General features: G+C 33.2%; 2 protein-coding genes across 5 annotated transcripts; both read right to left on the reverse strand.

The window, feature by feature from the left end:
- Positions 1-118: 118 nt before the first annotated feature.
- Positions 119-3,400, reverse strand: LOC124445423 (methyltransferase-like protein 27). The gene is made up of 3 exons (XM_046996146.1): positions 3,059-3,400; positions 846-1,206; positions 119-647 (listed from the first exon to the last, which is right to left on the reverse strand). The coding sequence occupies exons 1-3, from the start codon at positions 3,149-3,151 to the stop codon at positions 439-441; spliced, it is 663 nt and encodes a 220-aa protein (XP_046852102.1). The 5' UTR covers positions 3,152-3,400; the 3' UTR covers positions 119-438.
- Positions 3,401-3,497: 97 nt separating this feature from the next.
- On the reverse strand, positions 3,498-18,696 carry LOC124445421 (protein Aster-B-like). Of its 4 annotated transcripts, XM_046996144.1 has the most exons (23): positions 17,137-17,755; positions 14,856-14,894; positions 13,494-13,617; positions 11,382-11,420; positions 11,208-11,289; positions 10,672-10,775; positions 10,257-10,352; positions 9,825-10,136; positions 8,894-9,221; positions 8,626-8,681; positions 8,316-8,406; positions 7,110-7,225; positions 6,989-7,036; positions 6,630-6,721; positions 6,487-6,536; positions 6,258-6,311; positions 6,023-6,151; positions 5,714-5,774; positions 5,060-5,104; positions 4,861-4,962; positions 4,633-4,710; positions 4,500-4,542; positions 3,498-4,396 (listed from the first exon to the last, which is right to left on the reverse strand). In XM_046996144.1, the coding sequence occupies exons 1-23, from the start codon at positions 17,391-17,393 to the stop codon at positions 4,340-4,342; spliced, it is 2,403 nt and encodes an 800-aa protein (XP_046852100.1). In that variant the 5' UTR covers positions 17,394-17,755; the 3' UTR covers positions 3,498-4,339. The 4 variants fall into 4 exon arrangements, with proteins under 4 accessions (XP_046852100.1, XP_046852101.1, XP_046852098.1 ...); XM_046996145.1 differs by lacking the exon at positions 17,137-17,755 and adding an exon at positions 18,538-18,696 and having other exon boundaries at positions 4,500-4,710; XM_046996142.1 differs by having other exon boundaries at positions 4,500-4,710; positions 17,137-17,758.
- Between the last annotated feature and the right edge of the window lie 563 nt (positions 18,697-19,259).

Consider the following 19,259-nt stretch of genomic DNA (forward strand, 5'->3'; position numbering starts at 1 on the left):
GGATGATGCATCAATACGAAAAACCCATGCAAATTTGTCTAAATAGATGAACTATTCATATAATTCGTTTGAAAACGTTAAAACAAAAAAGTCCAGACTTTAAAAAAACACCACGAAATACATCATACATACCATGTTTAATGCATCAACAACAATCAATATAAAACATTTAATTGTAAAATTAACAAATAGATTTCTTTTATCCGTAGTCAGTTTAGTTATAGATACACGGGTATGACGTCATCTGTGACAAGACTAAAAAAATGGCCACAAGCAACGGAGACCAATTGCATAAATTCTTATGGCTATTATATAAAACATATTACTAATGTAAATGAACATTTTTATCTTCTATAAATTATACCAAATTATTATTATTCCTAATTCAAATTTTTGTTGGTTTGCATATCAAGTATAATGTTCAAATAAGTCAGCTATTTATTCATTCTTTAGTACTTTAAACACCATGACATAACATTTAGTGAGATCTTTGTTGACGTTCTTATGAAAGCCAACAAGGTAGTCAGTTTCATACTTCTTCACCTCTTTCCATTTGCCTTCACTGATAAACTGCTCAAATTTTTTCTTAAATTCATATTCATCAATTTCCACAGTGTCCTTGCGAATGGTGAAAAAAACATAACCACCTGAATCGTGACACAATGTATTTAATTAACAGATTGTTTCAGCCGATAGGAATCATAATAATATGTACAATATGATGCTAAAAACAAATAGCCTTTATGGCATAAAGTTGAAAAGGCAATGGTCTCGACCTAAAAATGTGCAACTTTACATTAATGATGTCAATTTGCCAGTAAAATAAACAACCAAATAAATTTTACCTGGCTTCACCAAACGTAAAATTTCATCAAATGCATTTGCTTTGATGTAACCAGAGGTTATTGCACCAACACTTAAAACGATATCATAGGAACCTGATGGAATATCCAGTTGCTTCTCTGTTACAGCTTCACAAATGTAATTCTTATAAGCGTTTTTTTCTTTTGCTTTCTTTAACATCGCAGGAGAGAGATCTAAGCCATCAATATTTGTAAAGCCATATTTCTTTAGTTCAATGGCAGCATGGCCTGTACCAGCACCCAGATCGATAATCCTAACATCTTTATTGCTTGTATCAATTACTTCCAACAGTGTAGTAATGATACTGTTTAAGGCCGGGTAGGTTGAAACTGGAGAAATATCCTATTGAAATGATATGATGAAATATGATTTGCCAAACTATTGATTACAAGCCAGGTTAAAAGACAAAATATCTTTTTAACCAATCAGCAATGCGCTTAAACTTTTGCTCTTCAGCCAATCAGATTGCATAAAACCCAGACAGGTTGACACAAATTAATGTACAAGCTTAATTTTTAATATTTGTTTTTGAAATTTGAACACCATCTCCAAAGCAGGGTCAGAGATAAATTTTGAATGTTTATTGACATCCATAAAATTGTTGTAACTCACAGGGAGTTTTAACCATCGTGAAATTGGCAAGTTAATAGAATACAAATACAAAAGCGATTTTTGCTTTGCGAATGATTTTAATAGGCATAAACACGACGTCAGCCTGAAGCGCGCAGTGCATTGTGATCTTAGTAACAGCTTTTGCAACAGTTCAGTGGAAGTTTAATTCCAGTTTATAGTGCTCATTTTCAACTTTCATCTTTGCATTAATTAACAATAATTGATTAAGTCTGAATATAGCTCTGTGAATATAATCTATGAATAGCTCACTTTCATGTGAGCTCTTCACAAAGTATAGGTGGCCGCCATTATTCCAGCCAGATGATTAGGGTTTTTAACTTTTTCCCAACCATTAAAATGATCCGAAGTCATTTCCTAAGTCAAAATAAACTTGAATTCATTATTAAGTATTGACGTCATGTAATTTTAATGGTTGGAAACAAGTGAGAAATCCTAATCATCTGGCTGGAATAATGGCCGATACGAGAACGCGTTGTACACCTGAGTGACCCTTCTGTATAATCATTATTATTCTGTGCCCTAAGCAAAAAGGAGCCCGCCTCCCCATACAAACGTTTACAAGCGTAAACTGCAGTCTAGCCCCTTCCTTCCATAAATCTGCGTATTTTATATGTTAAACTTTCCAAAGAGAATAAAAGGAAAGGTCAGGATGCATTTTGATGTTGTATGAACGAAACAAGACAACCATTTACCACCGTACTTTACACTTCGCTTGGCCGAAAACTGCACAGAAACTGGTCCTTGCCGGGTCTTTTCAAACAGTCAAGTTACTGAAGACCAGTCCTGTGCAAGAGTTTATATAAAAGAGGTAAAGTGTTTGCTAAATTAAATGCATTTAAAACACGACAAAAATCTACGACAAACTTGTCTATTTGTCAATAGTAGCCACATATTGTAATACTTCAGCCTTCTGACGTCATATGCATATGTATACGTCTGAAATCTGAAACCAGTAGTCACTGCCGTAGCTGTGGCCAAGGGAAACAAAAAAAATAAAAAAATTTCTTTCTCGTTCAATTTTTATCCAATTTCAATCAAATTTTGATCACTCCTTCCTTTACCGATGGAAAAGTGCACGCCGAAAATTTTGTAACAATATTTTACTTGTTTAAAGAGTTATCGACTTATGTCTTAAGTTATCTTATTGTTAAGCAAGACTTATGTCTTGCTTAAAAATACACACTTGAACGAACACACATAGCTGACTGCACTACAATAAACATGTTTTAACCTTTGAACTAATGTTTTAATAATGCGATCTGCAAAAATACCCATCACAATCTTTCAATCAGAACTTTGGTGTAAATGATCAAATAATTATTTGCTAAAGTAAAAGTACATGCACGAGGATAGTCGATTCAATAAAAACAATTGTTGAATTATCGAATCATTACTCATTGACTCTGAAGATGACTACCGGTAAGGTTGTCGAAACGTCAGTAAACATCAACACCAACAGTCCTTTTCGGGACTATACTAACCTAGATGATCTAAACCTACAAACATATAAAACAATCATTGCCGCTCAAACTATGCTTGTAAAGCAGATAGAAACACAAACCCCGTCATATTTTTCAGCCCAATTGTCGTATAATTCTTTGACCTCTTCAGGTTTTGCATCTTTCGGCAATAGAGGACTTTGAACCTCAGCCATATTTTTTAATATTCTTCGATTGCAGTGAAGGTGATCACCATTACCACAAATAAATTCTGTCCCAAAAAATCATCTCTGTAGACGAGGTGTAATTTTACTGTGTTTATCCGAAATAGGATCTCCGACTGCCGAGCACGTGTTTGAGTTGTGTTCGGCAATCCACATCCGTTTCATTGTTATGGTAAATAATAGCTTTACCAAAAGAATAACCTATAGCCACGCAATAACTTTGATGCTTTGGTTGTATGACCAATCAAACAAGCTACATATAGCAAAATTTCCTTCAAATTTCTTTCGCAATACTTTGACTTCTAAAATGCAAATTTTTCAGCAAAATTACTATTCATTTCTTTAGAAAATTAATTCCATTTATTGTCTTTCCAGTGATTAACCACAAAAACATTTGCATTGCATGGCTGGCTCCGCAACTATTTATATCAATGCAATATATCACCGTCAACAGTCTATTGTGAGCGATATATTTGAGTGTTTTTACAATTCATTTTACTGAATTAATCAGTACATTATTTTGTAGTGAAATTGTTCCCTCTCCGGCACTCCCAATAAGCAAGGAAAGAAGGGGTGCGCGCCTTTTCCAGCTCTTCCTCTAAATCCATCCCTGTCACTATCTATGTATTACGCATACAGTGGTCAAAAAATATCAATTACAATATAGCAATATGAATATATGATAAAACTCATAAATATATTTACACGGACAATTCATCGCATGAATTTACAGATTACGTCTTAGCAACTATAAATGCCCTTCCCGAAATCCTCCAGGATAATTCAATTTAAGGCCAAATTCCGATAGTTTGATGGCATTTACTTAAATGCAAACACAATGCTGAATTGGGAGAAACGACCACAATATTTATGCTGTTGTCAGCTGTACACGAAAAACATATTTCGCAAGTATGAATGTGGTATAAATTAATAAGGTCAAGCGTGATAATTGACTGAATTATAGCGGAGTAGCTATATTTTTTTTCAAACCGTAAGATTTCTTTCATTGAAGGACAACTAATGGTGAGCAAAGGAAGAACCTTTAACCACTTAAACACAACTTTTTCCAGATTAGAACCTGAATGGTACGTTGGATTCAACAAAAACTCGATAATTTCACCTTCAGTACATCAATAACAGACGAACGCACCATTCCGCGAACAAGGCCCGATTGCAATATTATAGATTTACTGGTTTTTCTATTTCATCTTGCAATTTCCTCAAAGAATCTTGAACCTACATTAACGTTTCAATTTGTTAACGTACGTATGTAAGGACATTATAATAACTCAAATTTTTATCATTGTTTAAATTAAGACAGTCGCTCAAAATCACTGACCTGCTCCAGAAACTTTATCGACGTCGAGAGTACATGTTGCCACCTTAAGAAACAGACATGAAGATGATATATCAATGGCACAATACCAAGCCTACCTAACCAAACTTCTTCAAACACACAAACGATAATCCACCTTCTCAACTGGATATTTTGAATATACTTTTGCTGCTGTAATAACGTTCGAAATTCCTCTGCGTTTGCAGGCGAATCCCTGAAAACGAAATAAGTAAGCTAATGATAACAAGCTACATGCCAACGAGCCCAAACAAATCATAGAGGGTTTTAAGCCATGCTTAAACAAAAACAAAAATGTTGCATACATTTTTCCTTCAAAGCATGACGATGGTGAAATACAACTTACTCTAATGATGGTAAAAATCCAACAGACCATGATTTTGACGAACGCTCAAGAGACATTACTTTGTAGTTAAGGTACATGTTTGAAAGGATCAAAATAACTAGCCTGAAAATTTAAATACACAAAATTTTATTCAATCAATACTAAACACACCGTGCTTGTTCAACAACGAGACAAATAGTTGGGTTTTTTTTTTACTTACAATGAAACAAATGCTCCAAGAAGCCAACTGTTATTTCTAAAAACACTGTGAAAAATAAATTAGAGATTAGAAACAGAGCGAAGATAACTCTTTATTTTGACATGCTGGCCTCGTCAAAAAAAGTTGATTTCCACGAGGGACTTGTTCTTGTACAAATACAATCGTACACAATGGCAAATCACGAAGGAATAAAATACGGTCGTATAGTAAATAATATGGTAAATATAGTCAAAAAAGTCAAATTTCATCGCACATTTTGGCAAAATTGACAGAATTTCACACAACAATACACTACCTCCTGGGAGCAAGCAACGTTTAAATCTCGTACGCGAGGGTTTGCCACGTTTAAGATCCTAAGATATCCCACAACTTCCCAAAATATCTCTTCAAAATGTTTTTTAAAGAATGTTCGAAAATTTTGAATATGACATCAAATGATAACAATTCCTTCTTTGTTCATATTAAGGGGAGGGGAGGGTGGGTCGTACATTGAGTGATTTAAGCTTGGGCTGACCAGATTCCGCGAAGCGTGGCTTCATTAATTCGTAAATAATATTCAGCCCGCAATTGCATGTATAAACTATAAAAACATGGAAAGAAGAAAAAAATAAAATCCATGCTAACTGTTATCATCGTAAATTTTTCATTTCGTACCTCCAGATATTATTCATAAAGGGTGAAGTAAATCCCATACTAGATACGGAAACATCCTTGTCTAAATAAAAATAAAATGCGTCCATTTTTACCTCCAGAACAACAAGCACAACTAAATTGCACCAAGCATGGAACCATTTACTGGAGGAGGCTATGGCTCTTGTTGTTAAATGAAAGCAGAGATGCAAAAGCAATAAAAAGCTTTGTTGTAAATCTTACAAAATTACTTGATGTTTGTGTTAGGTAACCGACTGGGGCAAATGAAGAGTATTTTGATATCTTGCATCCTAAAACATAATATAGTCTTACCTATTTCTTCCTCAGCTTCGCTGCTATTTTTTGTTTCTACTTCTTTTGAAGGCAACCGATTACTAGATGAGTTTACTCTTCGTCTTGGGTTAAGTAACGTTTTATCTTCGAAACCTTTGACATACTCTTCTGCAAAACGTAAATCAACAATTTTGCCCAAAATTCCTTTTTTCAATGGTGGCATTACGAGACAAATCAACCACAATGCATGCATATGACAATAACGAGAACTTACTCAGATACTCGAAAAACGAGTTCAAAGCTTCCTTGGTATTTTTTACTATCATAGCTAAAAATTGAAAAGGACAACAATGTTTCATTCAGTTATTATAGCTAGGTTTAACAATAAAGTTTAAGTTCGTTTCATGGATAAAAAACATGTATTGTTAAGAAACTAAACACAATCATATAAAGGCTAAATTGCTTTGAGTGTTACCCAAATCCATTTTACAAAGTATACCTACTTCTAATAAAACTCCAAACATGTTTTACAAATTTCACGGTGGCCGTAACTCTAGATAACGACATGTTCAATAGGTCACACTTTTTTTGTGTTTCAGAAAAAGCAAAAGTGATGTTAAGAACATCCGTCAAACGCTGAACTTACCTAAGTCTAGACACGTAATTGTTGACTCTCGACAAACAATATCTATGAATCACAACGAAATTATCTGCGTATGGTACACCTTCGTTTACAACCTATAATAAATGAAAACAATGAAAAAGTTGGAAAAGAACATTGAAAATATATATACTTTGTTATAAAGAATATTTTCTGCTGTATTCTTTATTGCACTAAATAAGTTAGACCAAACACATTATACAAGCTGTGAACATACATAAACATTCTCATATTTCCACGTGATCGTTACATCTCGAAACACAAGCAGTCAACGACGCGATAAAAACTACAAGAAATTATTAACAGCAAAGGTACTCCATGCACTACTTAGGTACGATACTCACATTAGTTTCAACGACATAGAACTGCCCAGGTTCACTTGCTTTCAGTTCCTAAATATTACAAAAAATCTCCATATTTAGAACATGTTTTCAATTGAATGTGATACCACTATTAACTGCTAACTTGATTTTCTTGAATCTTAGAAGTCTTTGGACCAATAGCCAAGTTGAGATCAAGTTTATATTTTAAGATCCGCTTCTTCGTGTCATCGTCGTCATTCCATGGTTCAATGGTAAGTTCTTTCATAATATGAAACAAAGTACGTAATCAATATATCAAACAAAGTACGTAATCACTGTGTCAAACAAAGTATGTAATCATTACATGAAACAAAGTACGTAATCACTGTGTCAAACAAAGTATGTAATCATTACATGAAACAAAGTATGTAATCATCATATCAAACAAAGTATGTAATCATTATATGAAACAAAGTATGTAATCATTATATCAAACAAAGTATGTAATCATTATATGAAACAAAGTACGTAATCATTATATGAAACAAAGTATGTAATCATTATATGAAACAAAGTATGTAATCATTATATGAAACAAAGTACGTAATCATTATATGAAACAAAGTATGTAATCATTATATGAAACAAAGTATGTAATCATTATATGAAACAAAGTATGTAATCATTATATGAAACAAAGTATGTAATCATTATATGAAACAAAGTACGTAATCATTATATGAAACAAAGTATGTAATCATTATATGAAACAAAGTATGTAATCATTATATGAAACAAAGTACGTAATCATTATATGAAACAAAGTACGTAATCATTATATGAAACAAAGTATGTAATCATTATATGAAACAAAGTACGTAATCATTATATGAAACAAAGTACGTAATCATTATATCAAAGTACGTAATCATTATATGAAACAAAGTACGTAATCATAATATGAAACACAGTACGTAATCATTATATGAAACAAAGTACGTAATCATTATATGAAACAAAGTACGTAATCATTATATGAAACAAAGTATGTAATCATTATATGAAACAAAGTATGTAATCATTATATGAAACAAAGTATGTAATCATTATATAAAACAAAGTACGTAATCATTATATGAAACAAAGTATGTAATCATTATATGAAACAAAGTATGTAATCACTGTGTCAAACAAAGTATGTAATCATATCAAACAAAGTATGTAATCATTACGTCAAAAGTACAAAGTAGCATAAAGAAATAAATACGCCTGTCAATAATCCTACCTACTGAACCAATTTTATTTCAGGATCTTGAGTTCATTTAGTATAAAAGAACAACTTTTAATAAAGTTACCAAATAAGGCTCACCATAATGATCTCTCGCCGCGCGAAAATTACGAAAGAAATCACAGTCGGTAAAAAGATACTCATACAATGTGTCCAAATCAACAGCAAATTCCTGAAAAAAATATGTACATCGATTAACAATAAACATCAGTTTCTGTTATCATTGGCTTCGTTACTGAAACATAAATTACCAATCAAAAACAAGATTCCACAGCATCAATTACATTATATATGCAAGTGTGCTTATAATACATGAAGGTATCACGACAATGAAGTCGATAAAGAAAACGTCCAATGAACTTATATATCTTACATAAAGTGCATGACATACCTCATTAAGGCACTCAATATCAAGGTGACTTTCACATGGACAGAGAGTAGGAACTACTGTAAACAAAAAGACCAAGCATTATCATTCCAACGCAAAATTTGAAGGCTTGAAATCCAAGCCGAAAACAAGCAGCCATATTGTTTTTGATGAAATAATGTCGTCAGCAAGATTACAAAGAAAATTTTGGCTTTACACAAAAGTTTTAATAACGTTGGCTGTTTTATTGTTTAAAGAAAGTTTTCTTGAAACCGAGTACGAACAAACATACCTGGATCGTCATCATTGGAGTCGCTAACACTTCCATCTTCAATAAGACTGTCTCGATTCAAACTATCATTATCTAAGTCGTTACTGCTTTCTTTCTTGTTTAACTTGCGATTTCTTCTTTTCATAAGTGGACTAAACTCTTTCTTAAAGGGAAATGGAAACCTTCGTCTTGTTTCAGACGGCGTACTTTGGCGGCCGTTGGACACCTTAGCACTAGTTTGGTCGCCATTGTCGGCAGTTTGAACTTTGGTTTCCTTTGGTGAAGCTGGCGATACAGCAATATCAGGTATGGAAGAATCATGAGGTGGAGATTCTTTATCATCTAACAACTGTTAAAATATGTCAGAGAATTACATTACATAATTTATATTATACGTAAAAAAATTCAATATTTTACTATTCAAATAAAGCTCTGCAAAATAACAAAAATCAAAATGGTCGAAACATCATAAGCAGTAGTGAATAATTTCACTTGTGATCAGGGGCTTGACACAACAGTTAATGATCACAGTGAAACTTGCCGTCTTACAACGGACTGAGCACAAAATTAGGGATATGTAATGAAAGCTTTAATTAAACAAAGCACTTCGTAACTTAAGTTGGGCTAATTTTTAAACGCCATGTGAAGAACAAGCTCACTTGTGTATTAAAAAATGAGTTAAGCAATATTGAATAAACAGTAACCACATACACAATTAACAAAAACGAATTTAGTAGAATTTCACTACTTTTTATGCAAATTTTGTGAAATTAAGTATTTTTTGAATTCAAAAGACGATAAGCTCTTTTTTAAAGGAACGAGTGACCCTATTCTTTACAAAGCATTTAGAAAGTTACTAAAAGTCTAAATAACGCTCGTATTTATTCATTTACAATGTATAATAAGACGTACGTCTCAGGGAAACTTTCTTTTTGGGCTGTGTTTAACTTACCTTCTCGTCTACGTCATTCTTCAGATTTGATTTATCTGGTGAATTTAGTTCGTCGGGATCAATGATTGAAATGATATCGTCATCATCATCGTCATCATCAACAATGATGTCGTCGTCATTAACATCGAAAGGTATCTCATCGTTACTTCCAAAACTACTGTTATCAATATCCTCAGAATCCACATCAACGTACTTTCCGACTTCTTTTATCAATAATGTCACGTGATCAGGTTGTTTAGACAACACGTTCTTCCATATTCGATGTACGTTACGATAAGTCGAATCTCGTGAAACAAACGATGTGAAAAAATACTGAAAAGGAAAACGTATCGCAGGTTGAAAACATTCCATCCATGCAAGTCAACTGCTGCGGTAAGTAAGTTTTAAAAATAATCTTACTTCAAGTAATAACCGTCATTTTGGGGAAATTACCTTTTCTGCCTCAGTCCAGACTTGAATTGCATTCGGAATCACCAAAGCTGTTTTTTCTTTAGTAAGTGACGTGACGTTTTGTAAATCGATGGTAACCTTTGAAGAAATTTTCCAAACGCAATATTTATTCAAAGTTCCACAAAAAACAATAAAATTGTCTAATATATGAGATACATAATTTCGATATCAAAAACTTGACTAATGCTATAATTCAACAGAACCTGACAAGCAACTGAACAAAGTGTATTTCGCAACAAATGCTATTCAAATAAATTAGATAGTAACATAAGATTCAGATCATCAATACTTCCATTCACATGCAGTAATTAATTTCTAAGCAGTAAGACAATGATCAAGTCGTTAATTTTCAAACGCCAATAAACAGTTGAATTTCTTAAGACAAATAAATGCTTACTAAAGTCTCCCAGCCAAATATATTCGCATGAAAACAAAGCCAGTTTTGTGACACATAAAGTCTGCCATGAACAAGAATGTCTCTTTGCAGAGCACAGGAATAATCTGGAAACATAAAATAAACCAATCCTTATGTTTTTAATTTGATTATTTGAACAGAGTCTAGGTATGTAGATATGAATAAAGAACCGCAGTTACATGCAATGAAAATATTATGGTGAGGAAAAAGCAAGAACGATCTATAAGCAATTCAATTATTGCCTGCAGCCTGTCTCAATTCTGCACCAGTTCTATACTTATGAAAACACATGGATAATGATGCTGAACTATGGAACTCAATGACATCTGCAATTAGGGAATGACAGTCCACATCAAGGTTTTAAAAGAGAATTCCTGCTGATGTATTCTAACCGATTTGGGTAATCATCAATGGAAATTTCACGTACATAGGTGGAAGTACAACTGGATAAATCCTTGCCAAAAACATGGAACTTTGCATAAATATAAAAAACAATCCAGAAGATCAAGATCACTAACCAGTCACAAGCTTCTCACTTTCTGGAATGTTCTTGAACAATCGTCTAAAGTCCGCTACTTTAGATTTATATGACGGGAGCATCTTAAGTTCAAACAATAAGAAAAAATTCCATTTAAAAGTTAACGACCAAAACAAAAATATAAATTCTGCATATTTATAAAGGATCTACATACTTGCTGAAATGATGCAGGGAGCCATGATGTAGATGATCGCTGAAAATGAAATGATTCACCAATTAAGAATTGAAACAATTCATTTCAGTTAGCTCTTGCACAAATGAATTTTTAAGACTTGACTGAGAACTTGCAATACCAATGTCATGTACACATGACAACGTTCTGTGACAATTATGTAGCTTTATAGTGCGCTTAAAATAATCAGATTCATCAGGGCAAGTGATGTGCAATGTGTAAATGACAGGGCAGATAAATGCTCATTTGATAGAAGGGGTGCAGATTTTCCAAGGGGGTGTGCATCATCAGTACCCCATACATAAATTTGCTTGGGGTCTTGAGCTATTGTATATCATTAGACCAGTGTGCGAATTAACGGTGTGCAATGTGCAATTTGCACATCGGTTTAGCTAAAATGAAAACAATTGCACATCACTTTTTCTAACGATATGCAAAAACTTTTTATTGATTACTACCACATAAATTGAAGAAAGCTTTCAAGCTTAATCTTTACTGATCTTTACTTTATAAACGAGTGCGCTGCACGACATTAAAATCCATGTTGGCACAATGTCATCAAATTCAAAGACGTTGTCACTTTGAGACTGGGAAGTCTGTCAATAGTCTATGTACATGGTGCTTATATGCTTATGACATTGGGGGTGTAATACATTATTAATGTAAATTTTTCATTTGCGTTGTTTTGTAAACCGTTACGTACTGTTTTTGGCATCATAGCTATTGAGTATTTTCAGTAAAACGGGAAACATTTTGATTTTGATTCTTAAAACAAGACAAAAAAACTTAAATAAGCCAAATTTGAAGAATTTTGATTTTAAATAAGCCTAACGTGAGAAAAAGAAGCCAAGTTTGACTCAAAATATTAAGAAAAACTGGCAACGATGATCAACCATACTTTTTGTTTTTACATATTGCTTGCAATATGACATAAATATGATGCTTTTTATCGTAAGTAAACATCAAGGATGTTACTGTTAATAATCAGAAAGCAAAAGTATATTCGGTTATTCTCTTTTCACTTTTGTCTTTCTTGCCATTTTCGTCGAAAGGTTGTAGCTACCAGCAAGGTTAATACAGTAAAAAAATGGATGGAAACATCAAATGCTGACTCGTTTGATCACTAGGATGATAGCCAAGTGGTGAATTTATTGCGCTGTAAAGTTTGCAAAAAAATAAAGGAGAGAATAACATGCGAAAAAAATTTCTCTCGTACATTTGTAACTGGATCAGGGGTTTTAACGAAAAACACTGTCGTAAATCATATGAATTTGTTCACGTTTAAAAATATTAATTTAGCAATTAGCGCTGTATAATAATTTACGTAATATCGATTTGATTATGCCTCTAAAGAAACACTTTTGTCAAAAAAAAATTGCCCATCGTTTTTTCTGAACTAATTCGCACACTGATTTAGACTTACAGACAACTGATCGTTGTGCATGTTGCCGAGAAAAAGAGAAACACGAATACAACATTTGCGTTCACATATGGCAAACAACGGACAAATAAATAGAGGGCAAATTTAGTTTACATCAACAATTAACATGCTATTTGGTGTTTAGAAAGTTATTTCTATTTTGATGTTTTCATATAAAGCATGTTTTCATTGACGAACATTTGCAAATGGCGGGGCGGCAGTATGAAATGTGATTGCATAGTCTCTAACTGTGTTATATTTATGGTCTAGTACGTAATACCATTCCATAATTTTTCCTTAGGGGGTGCAAAAAAATTTTGGAGGGGTGCACACTCCCTGTACCTCCCAGAAAATCCATCCTAGTTAATGAGTTTTATATATATATATATATATATTGATGAGAAGAAGAAAATACACAAAACTACAATTTCATCCCGACAAGCCTGTTTTGATTTCTCACTCTTCAGGGGATCCCTGGATAATATATCCTGAAGAGTGAGAAATCTGTGTATTTCTCATCAATATTTACTCTGCTCTTAAGCATCGAGCACTGTACTTACGGAGATTCAAATAAACAAAACTTCCTATATATATATATATATATAAATATATCAATGAAACTTCACAAAACCTCGGTATTTTTCATCAATCACACCATTACTCTATGTCCTTACCACATTTTTCCGAGGTGAATATGAAAGCTTAGAGCCTTTGTCAGAGCTTTTTCTTTGTCGATTTTTCCGAAGTCTGGATGGGCTGAGGTCTCGCAATCGAAATTTGCTGCTACTTTCAACATTGCTAGACAAATGGAGAAAAAAATGTCTCAGAGACTTCTTCTCTTCATATAAGTTCTCAAAAACTGTGAAAAATGTGAGAAAAACAACATCCTTAAAGGTGAACATGCTCATATAACTTTCTTTACAACATAAAAATGTCTATGTTAAATCATATAATGTTATAAACAATTAAGTGTAGAATGTCTTAAAAGTGGATACACAGAGACATGTACATTTATGTGCTGTGCTAAGCATTAAAATCTGAACAGAATTCCAGTAAGTCATAAATTCGACATTGTCGACGTACATCAACTTATAAATAGATAAACATGTTTATGTTTATGTGAACGGAAAATAACCAAAAGGTTAAGTAAATTGAAGAACAGTATAGTGTTTCTGAACTGTTTTGTTGTCAATATATACTAAAAAAATTTTGATAAGCCGTAAGTATCTACATTTTTATGACAAATGAAATGGAAAATTTTGCAAGTAGCAAATATTTTATAATAGTGACATTGCTTTTCATGCATTGAGTTTTCTTATATCAATTTTTATTACGTATAACTTTATGTAAATCCACACTAATAAGATAAATTTATAAAACCCTCAAAAAATAAGTTTGCATTTTACGTAACAAGAATGAACAGGACGATACTAAAGTTTGGACTAAATATGATATTACTAAGGATAAAAATAATAAAAATATTTCTCAAATAAACTCTAACTTAAATTTACAACATGGCCTCCTTTCTCGACAAATGACAAAGTAATATAAGTCAGGGGCCATCCTAAACCCTCGCAATTTCTACAATGGGCAGTTCTAGTCTGTAGATTACCCAAGGGTTAAAATGCCAATACATTCAATGCTTAATATCTTGTAAACTAAATGCATAAAATACACCTCATTGCTTAAATATAATTGTAGTAATCAGGATTTTAAATTGTCTGTTCTTCATACAAAATTAATTATCTTCATATGTTGAGTTTGATTTTGTTTTCTTTGGTGAAATCTTTAAGTGCAAAAACCTAACTTTTCCTCCAACAACATATGCTTTCAAAAGCATAATTGCTTTAAATGCAAACCTAAATTAAATGAAATCTTCAAATGCAAACCTAGTTTCCCACCCTCTCTCCCTTTGCAAATTATGCTTTCAAAAGCATAATTATGCAAAAGCACAACTGGAAATGACATTCAGATACTCTAATTCCTTAGCACACTAAACCACTAAAAAAATTTTAGGTAACAATGTCATATGTAACCTTGCTGATCTTTTTATTGCTGTTTCCTCTGCATTGACACTAAAAAACAAAGTGTATTTAAATATCACAATGCGAAAATATTATTGTTTTAATACCATGTGCAAATTTATACTTATGACAAATAATACTGCATTACATTATGTTAGAGCAAACAATAAATATACCCCATACGTATAAATGCATGAGCACTATTCCTGTCAGGAATTGGAATTTCTAAAGTCAAATGAACTTTCTAGGCCAAAAATGAAAGTGTCATGGGAGAAACATGTTATGTAGAAGTCGGATTACAATTGATGATACCAGCATTTACAAAGAGCATCCTTTTTTGTATCATTACACTTTAACTACATAATTACTGCTATTTACAGATGAACATAAAAGTGCTTATTAAGTTTCTAAGTTTGATAAGCAACTTTTTGATTGCATTGCATATTTTAGCAGTGAGTACTTGTGAACTTTGCATGTAAGTCTAAGTAACATTATAGAATGGCACAAGGTAACAAACTTGTTCTTCAAACAACTAAACATTTCAAAATGGCAGTTACAGCGGCAAGAAAGTTCAATGTTGCTCTATATTGCAAAACAAGTTTAATACACGACACAACGCATTGCCTGACATTGCTAAACTCAGTTTCCAAAATAATATCTGTGCAAATAGATGAGGAAAAGATGAAACAAAGAAAACATATCGCATCCGATCAAACATTCAAACGGAGCAGCTGCAGGTGTTAATACAATGATCAATCTTGCCATTACAGCAATTGTAGATTCAACAAGTAATACTATCTGAAAGACTTTGCCAATTAGTATTAAAAGAGGGAAAGGAACACAATCAAATCTTTAGCATCACAAAGGTACCTTCCATTGTCTAGACTTTCATCTTTATCGATTTCAAAACTATCGTTGTTTGGCGCAATGGGAAGATTTGTTGGGCGCTTCGGTCGAAGATTTTCGGAGTCATCAGCATTCAAAGTTTCGTAATCTTGAGTTAAATCGTTTACAAAAATATTACTTTCCGAGGGCATATCGTTTCGATTTTCACCGGTGTACATTAATGCAAAGAAACGAATTTCAACAGGAAGACTAAAATAAAGACCATTTAATTAAAGGAAATAGCTCTGACCTGACCAGTGGCTCTGACCAATCGCTCTGACCCACTGACCGATGTAATTAGGATGACGTTGGCAGGTTATTTTGGGAAAGGAAGTACGTCAATACTCACAAAAACTTCTCCATTTCGTCGGAAACTTTGAAAATACTTGAGAATTTCTTGGTTGACGAATAGTTCGCCGGGCGATGAAATAACCTTCCATGTCTTAATTTGGAGAAAATTGCTAATTTGAAGTGTTCCTCATAATCAAGTTCAATTAACAACTAGTCAGTGCTCTTTTGGGACTTATACTATTCTCTCAGTTTTCATTCAAGCGAGTATTTATCTAAATACTTCTTTCAGGATGCATGATCAACTGAACTGTCTTCATTTGCCAAGAATAAAGCTTTTATTCCTTACAAGTTCTGAAAGACTACAAAAACATATCACAGATACTGCCGAGCTGACTTGTCCTATTTCATAATTTCAGTAACTAAAACGAAGTCAAAGAAATACTGATTGAAAACAACCAGCAATATAGGCTTCAACCAAAATTTTTCTATAACTAGTCATTTTTTGACTCTGAAGATGACTGCCACCGCTAAGGTTGTCAAAACGTCAGTCAACATCAAATACAACTGTCCTTCTCGGGACTCTAATAACCTGGACGATCTACATCGACAAACATGTAACGGATACTCACAAGTTCAAACCATTTACTTTACTAGACTTACTACGTGGTAAGATTTTTACTAAACCATCAGCGCTTCATGTTATCACGTTTTCAGTCCCATTTTGATGTACATGAACTGCAGAACCATCATAAATAATAGCAGAGCAAAGCTACGAGCTGTATAAGACTTTAGCCTTTGAAGACGAGCCTCTCGAGAAAGAAAACTTTGGTATTCCCTTGACTAATAACAGATCAAACATTGCAAGTTGTGAACGATAGGTCATATGCGAGAACACAAGGCAAGTTCAATTTCAAAATTCGTTCCTGGTGCGAGTTTAGTGTACTCTCTGCCTAAGGTTTATAACAGCGAAAATTACCAGGATGTTCAGCTCTCATTTAGGCATTCGTCAATTAAGAACGTATTTGAAAATAAAGTATTACATAGAAATGTAATCAAGTCAGGATGAGAAGAATCATCCATAAATATAGGATAGCTGGCCTTATAAGTTCCAACTTACCGCCTTAACTTCAAATGAGCATTTCCATTCGATAAATCAACACTCTTGGACTTGGCATGTTTTGCTTTTCCATTTTCAGGCTCGGAATCGCTCGTGTTTGTCAAACCTTGTCGATTATTACTTTCCTCAGCTTCGAGGTTTAAACATGTTGAGCCGTTTGAATCCGTGCGATAAACAACCGATGACATGGATTTTGATTTTTTCTGCTTATGCATTGGTGTGTTTTCTTTAGTTGACTTTGTTTTACAAGATACCATTTCGTTTGGTCGATCAACAATGTAGGATAATTAAAGCGAGCTATAACCAAGCCATTCGCCGATCATTGTCCTTCTCGGGGATTAATTCTTTTTTCTTGATGTGGCAAAGTCATATAATCGTGAAGATTTTTCAGCATTCAAAATAAGCTTTCGCCTCGGGCTTTTAAAGTTACCAAATAACCTTTTACTCACATCACATATACATCGACTCCCTTATACACGAACATCAACACAAAGAGGAAACAATTAACTACAGAATTCTTATTAAAAATGCAACAGATGAAACTGATGAATAAAGACACCTTTTTTCTGGTGAGCAAGATTTAACATTTTGAATGTTCACTCTCGAACACTCCCACATTCCCTTTGTGTATTTTAACCTTTAGGGAGTTTTACTGATTTCCTAAACCTCAACGCAAATGGTTACCTGCGTCAATTCAACCACCATGTCAGACTCAATGATGTCATACGCACATCTTTCTAAACATATAGCCAATATGCATATCAGTGGCACAGTGATCTAGCCCGAAAAGGCTACATTGAAACGTGGTCTGATATGGCCTGATATCACCACAAGTCGAACGTTGTTGGTATTCTACACCCGGAACAACATTCCAAAGTGCATTCACGCATTCATCATTACAAATTTAAAAAAGGTTACGTCTATGCTTGATTAAAGTACGTCTTCAATCATATCACACTACAATACAAACTATAGAAGAATTGTCAATATCTTTTTATGACTATTCCTACGTTGACACTACGTCATTTTGAAATTATCTTGAACAATTTATTCACTGCTCCATGCGTGCACGTCAACAGTTTTACATTTGCATAGCGTTGTAGTTAGGGATATTTTTCATGAGAAAGCTATTTTACTTAATAGTTTGAGCGTGATAATCCTGTCTTTTATCAAAAGATTTTGGATTATAATTTGTTTTGTTTACACAGACAATCCGACAAATAAAACTCTAAAGGATTGCCAACGCTTAAGGATTGACGATGAGGTTAAAATTGTTGAAAAATGTTTTGCAGAGCGACTTAAATGGCTCATAAAAAAATTGATTGATTTTGAACATAAGTCATCATAAAAGAAATTGTTTTACACGAATGTCCATGTCATATAAAGCATAACTCGGCTCACCTGCGATACAGTATCATATCTTGAAAACTGTGGCTTTTCTTTCTCAAGATTTGCAGCCGTTTTCCCATCTTTGCCAGTTCTAACGTTCTCGCGGTGGTCAATGGAAAATTTGAGACGTCAAGTAAACTAGTGAATTCGAATTGAGGTCTTGTGACACGACTTTATCGTCTGCAGGAATGTAAACTTCAAAATAATCGAACAATAATTATTGTAAAAACGCTTGATGTAGCGTGTCAGGACAGGCAGTAGAAAGACAAAAATGGCAAACTTACCTTAAACTAGTATAGTGCTAAGCATTAACTCGAAGTTTTAAGATGAAATCGATTATCCACTAAATATTCTCACAAATGTTAGCGGTAAGCAACTTTTTGTTCTAACTCTTCAGATACTATTAAGTCTTTATAGTCTTTGTATATGTAAAATTTTCGCATTAATTTTACTGTTACCAAACAAAGCCTTTACTTCAGTAGAACTAACGTTCGCCAACGCATATTTAAGAAATTGAAGTTGATTTGAAGATTTCTCAGTTCGACTATTCCCTTTCTTTAATCAAGTCTTTAATATTAGTGGAATTAAGCACTGTGGAGTGTGGACATCACTGACACACAAGATAAGCTACAAGGAGATCATATAAAAAAGTTAATTCTCATAATAATTAATGTATGTTATTTTTTATTATGTATATTAGTTAAATATTTTAATCTATGAACTAAATGACTCAG

The sequence above is a fragment of the Xenia sp. Carnegie-2017 genome, unplaced genomic scaffold, assembly GCF_021976095.1.
Source record: "Xenia sp. Carnegie-2017 unplaced genomic scaffold, XeniaSp_v1 HiC_scaffold_22, whole genome shotgun sequence".
NCBI classification, from domain to species: domain Eukaryota; kingdom Metazoa; phylum Cnidaria; class Anthozoa; order Malacalcyonacea; family Xeniidae; genus Xenia; species Xenia sp. Carnegie-2017.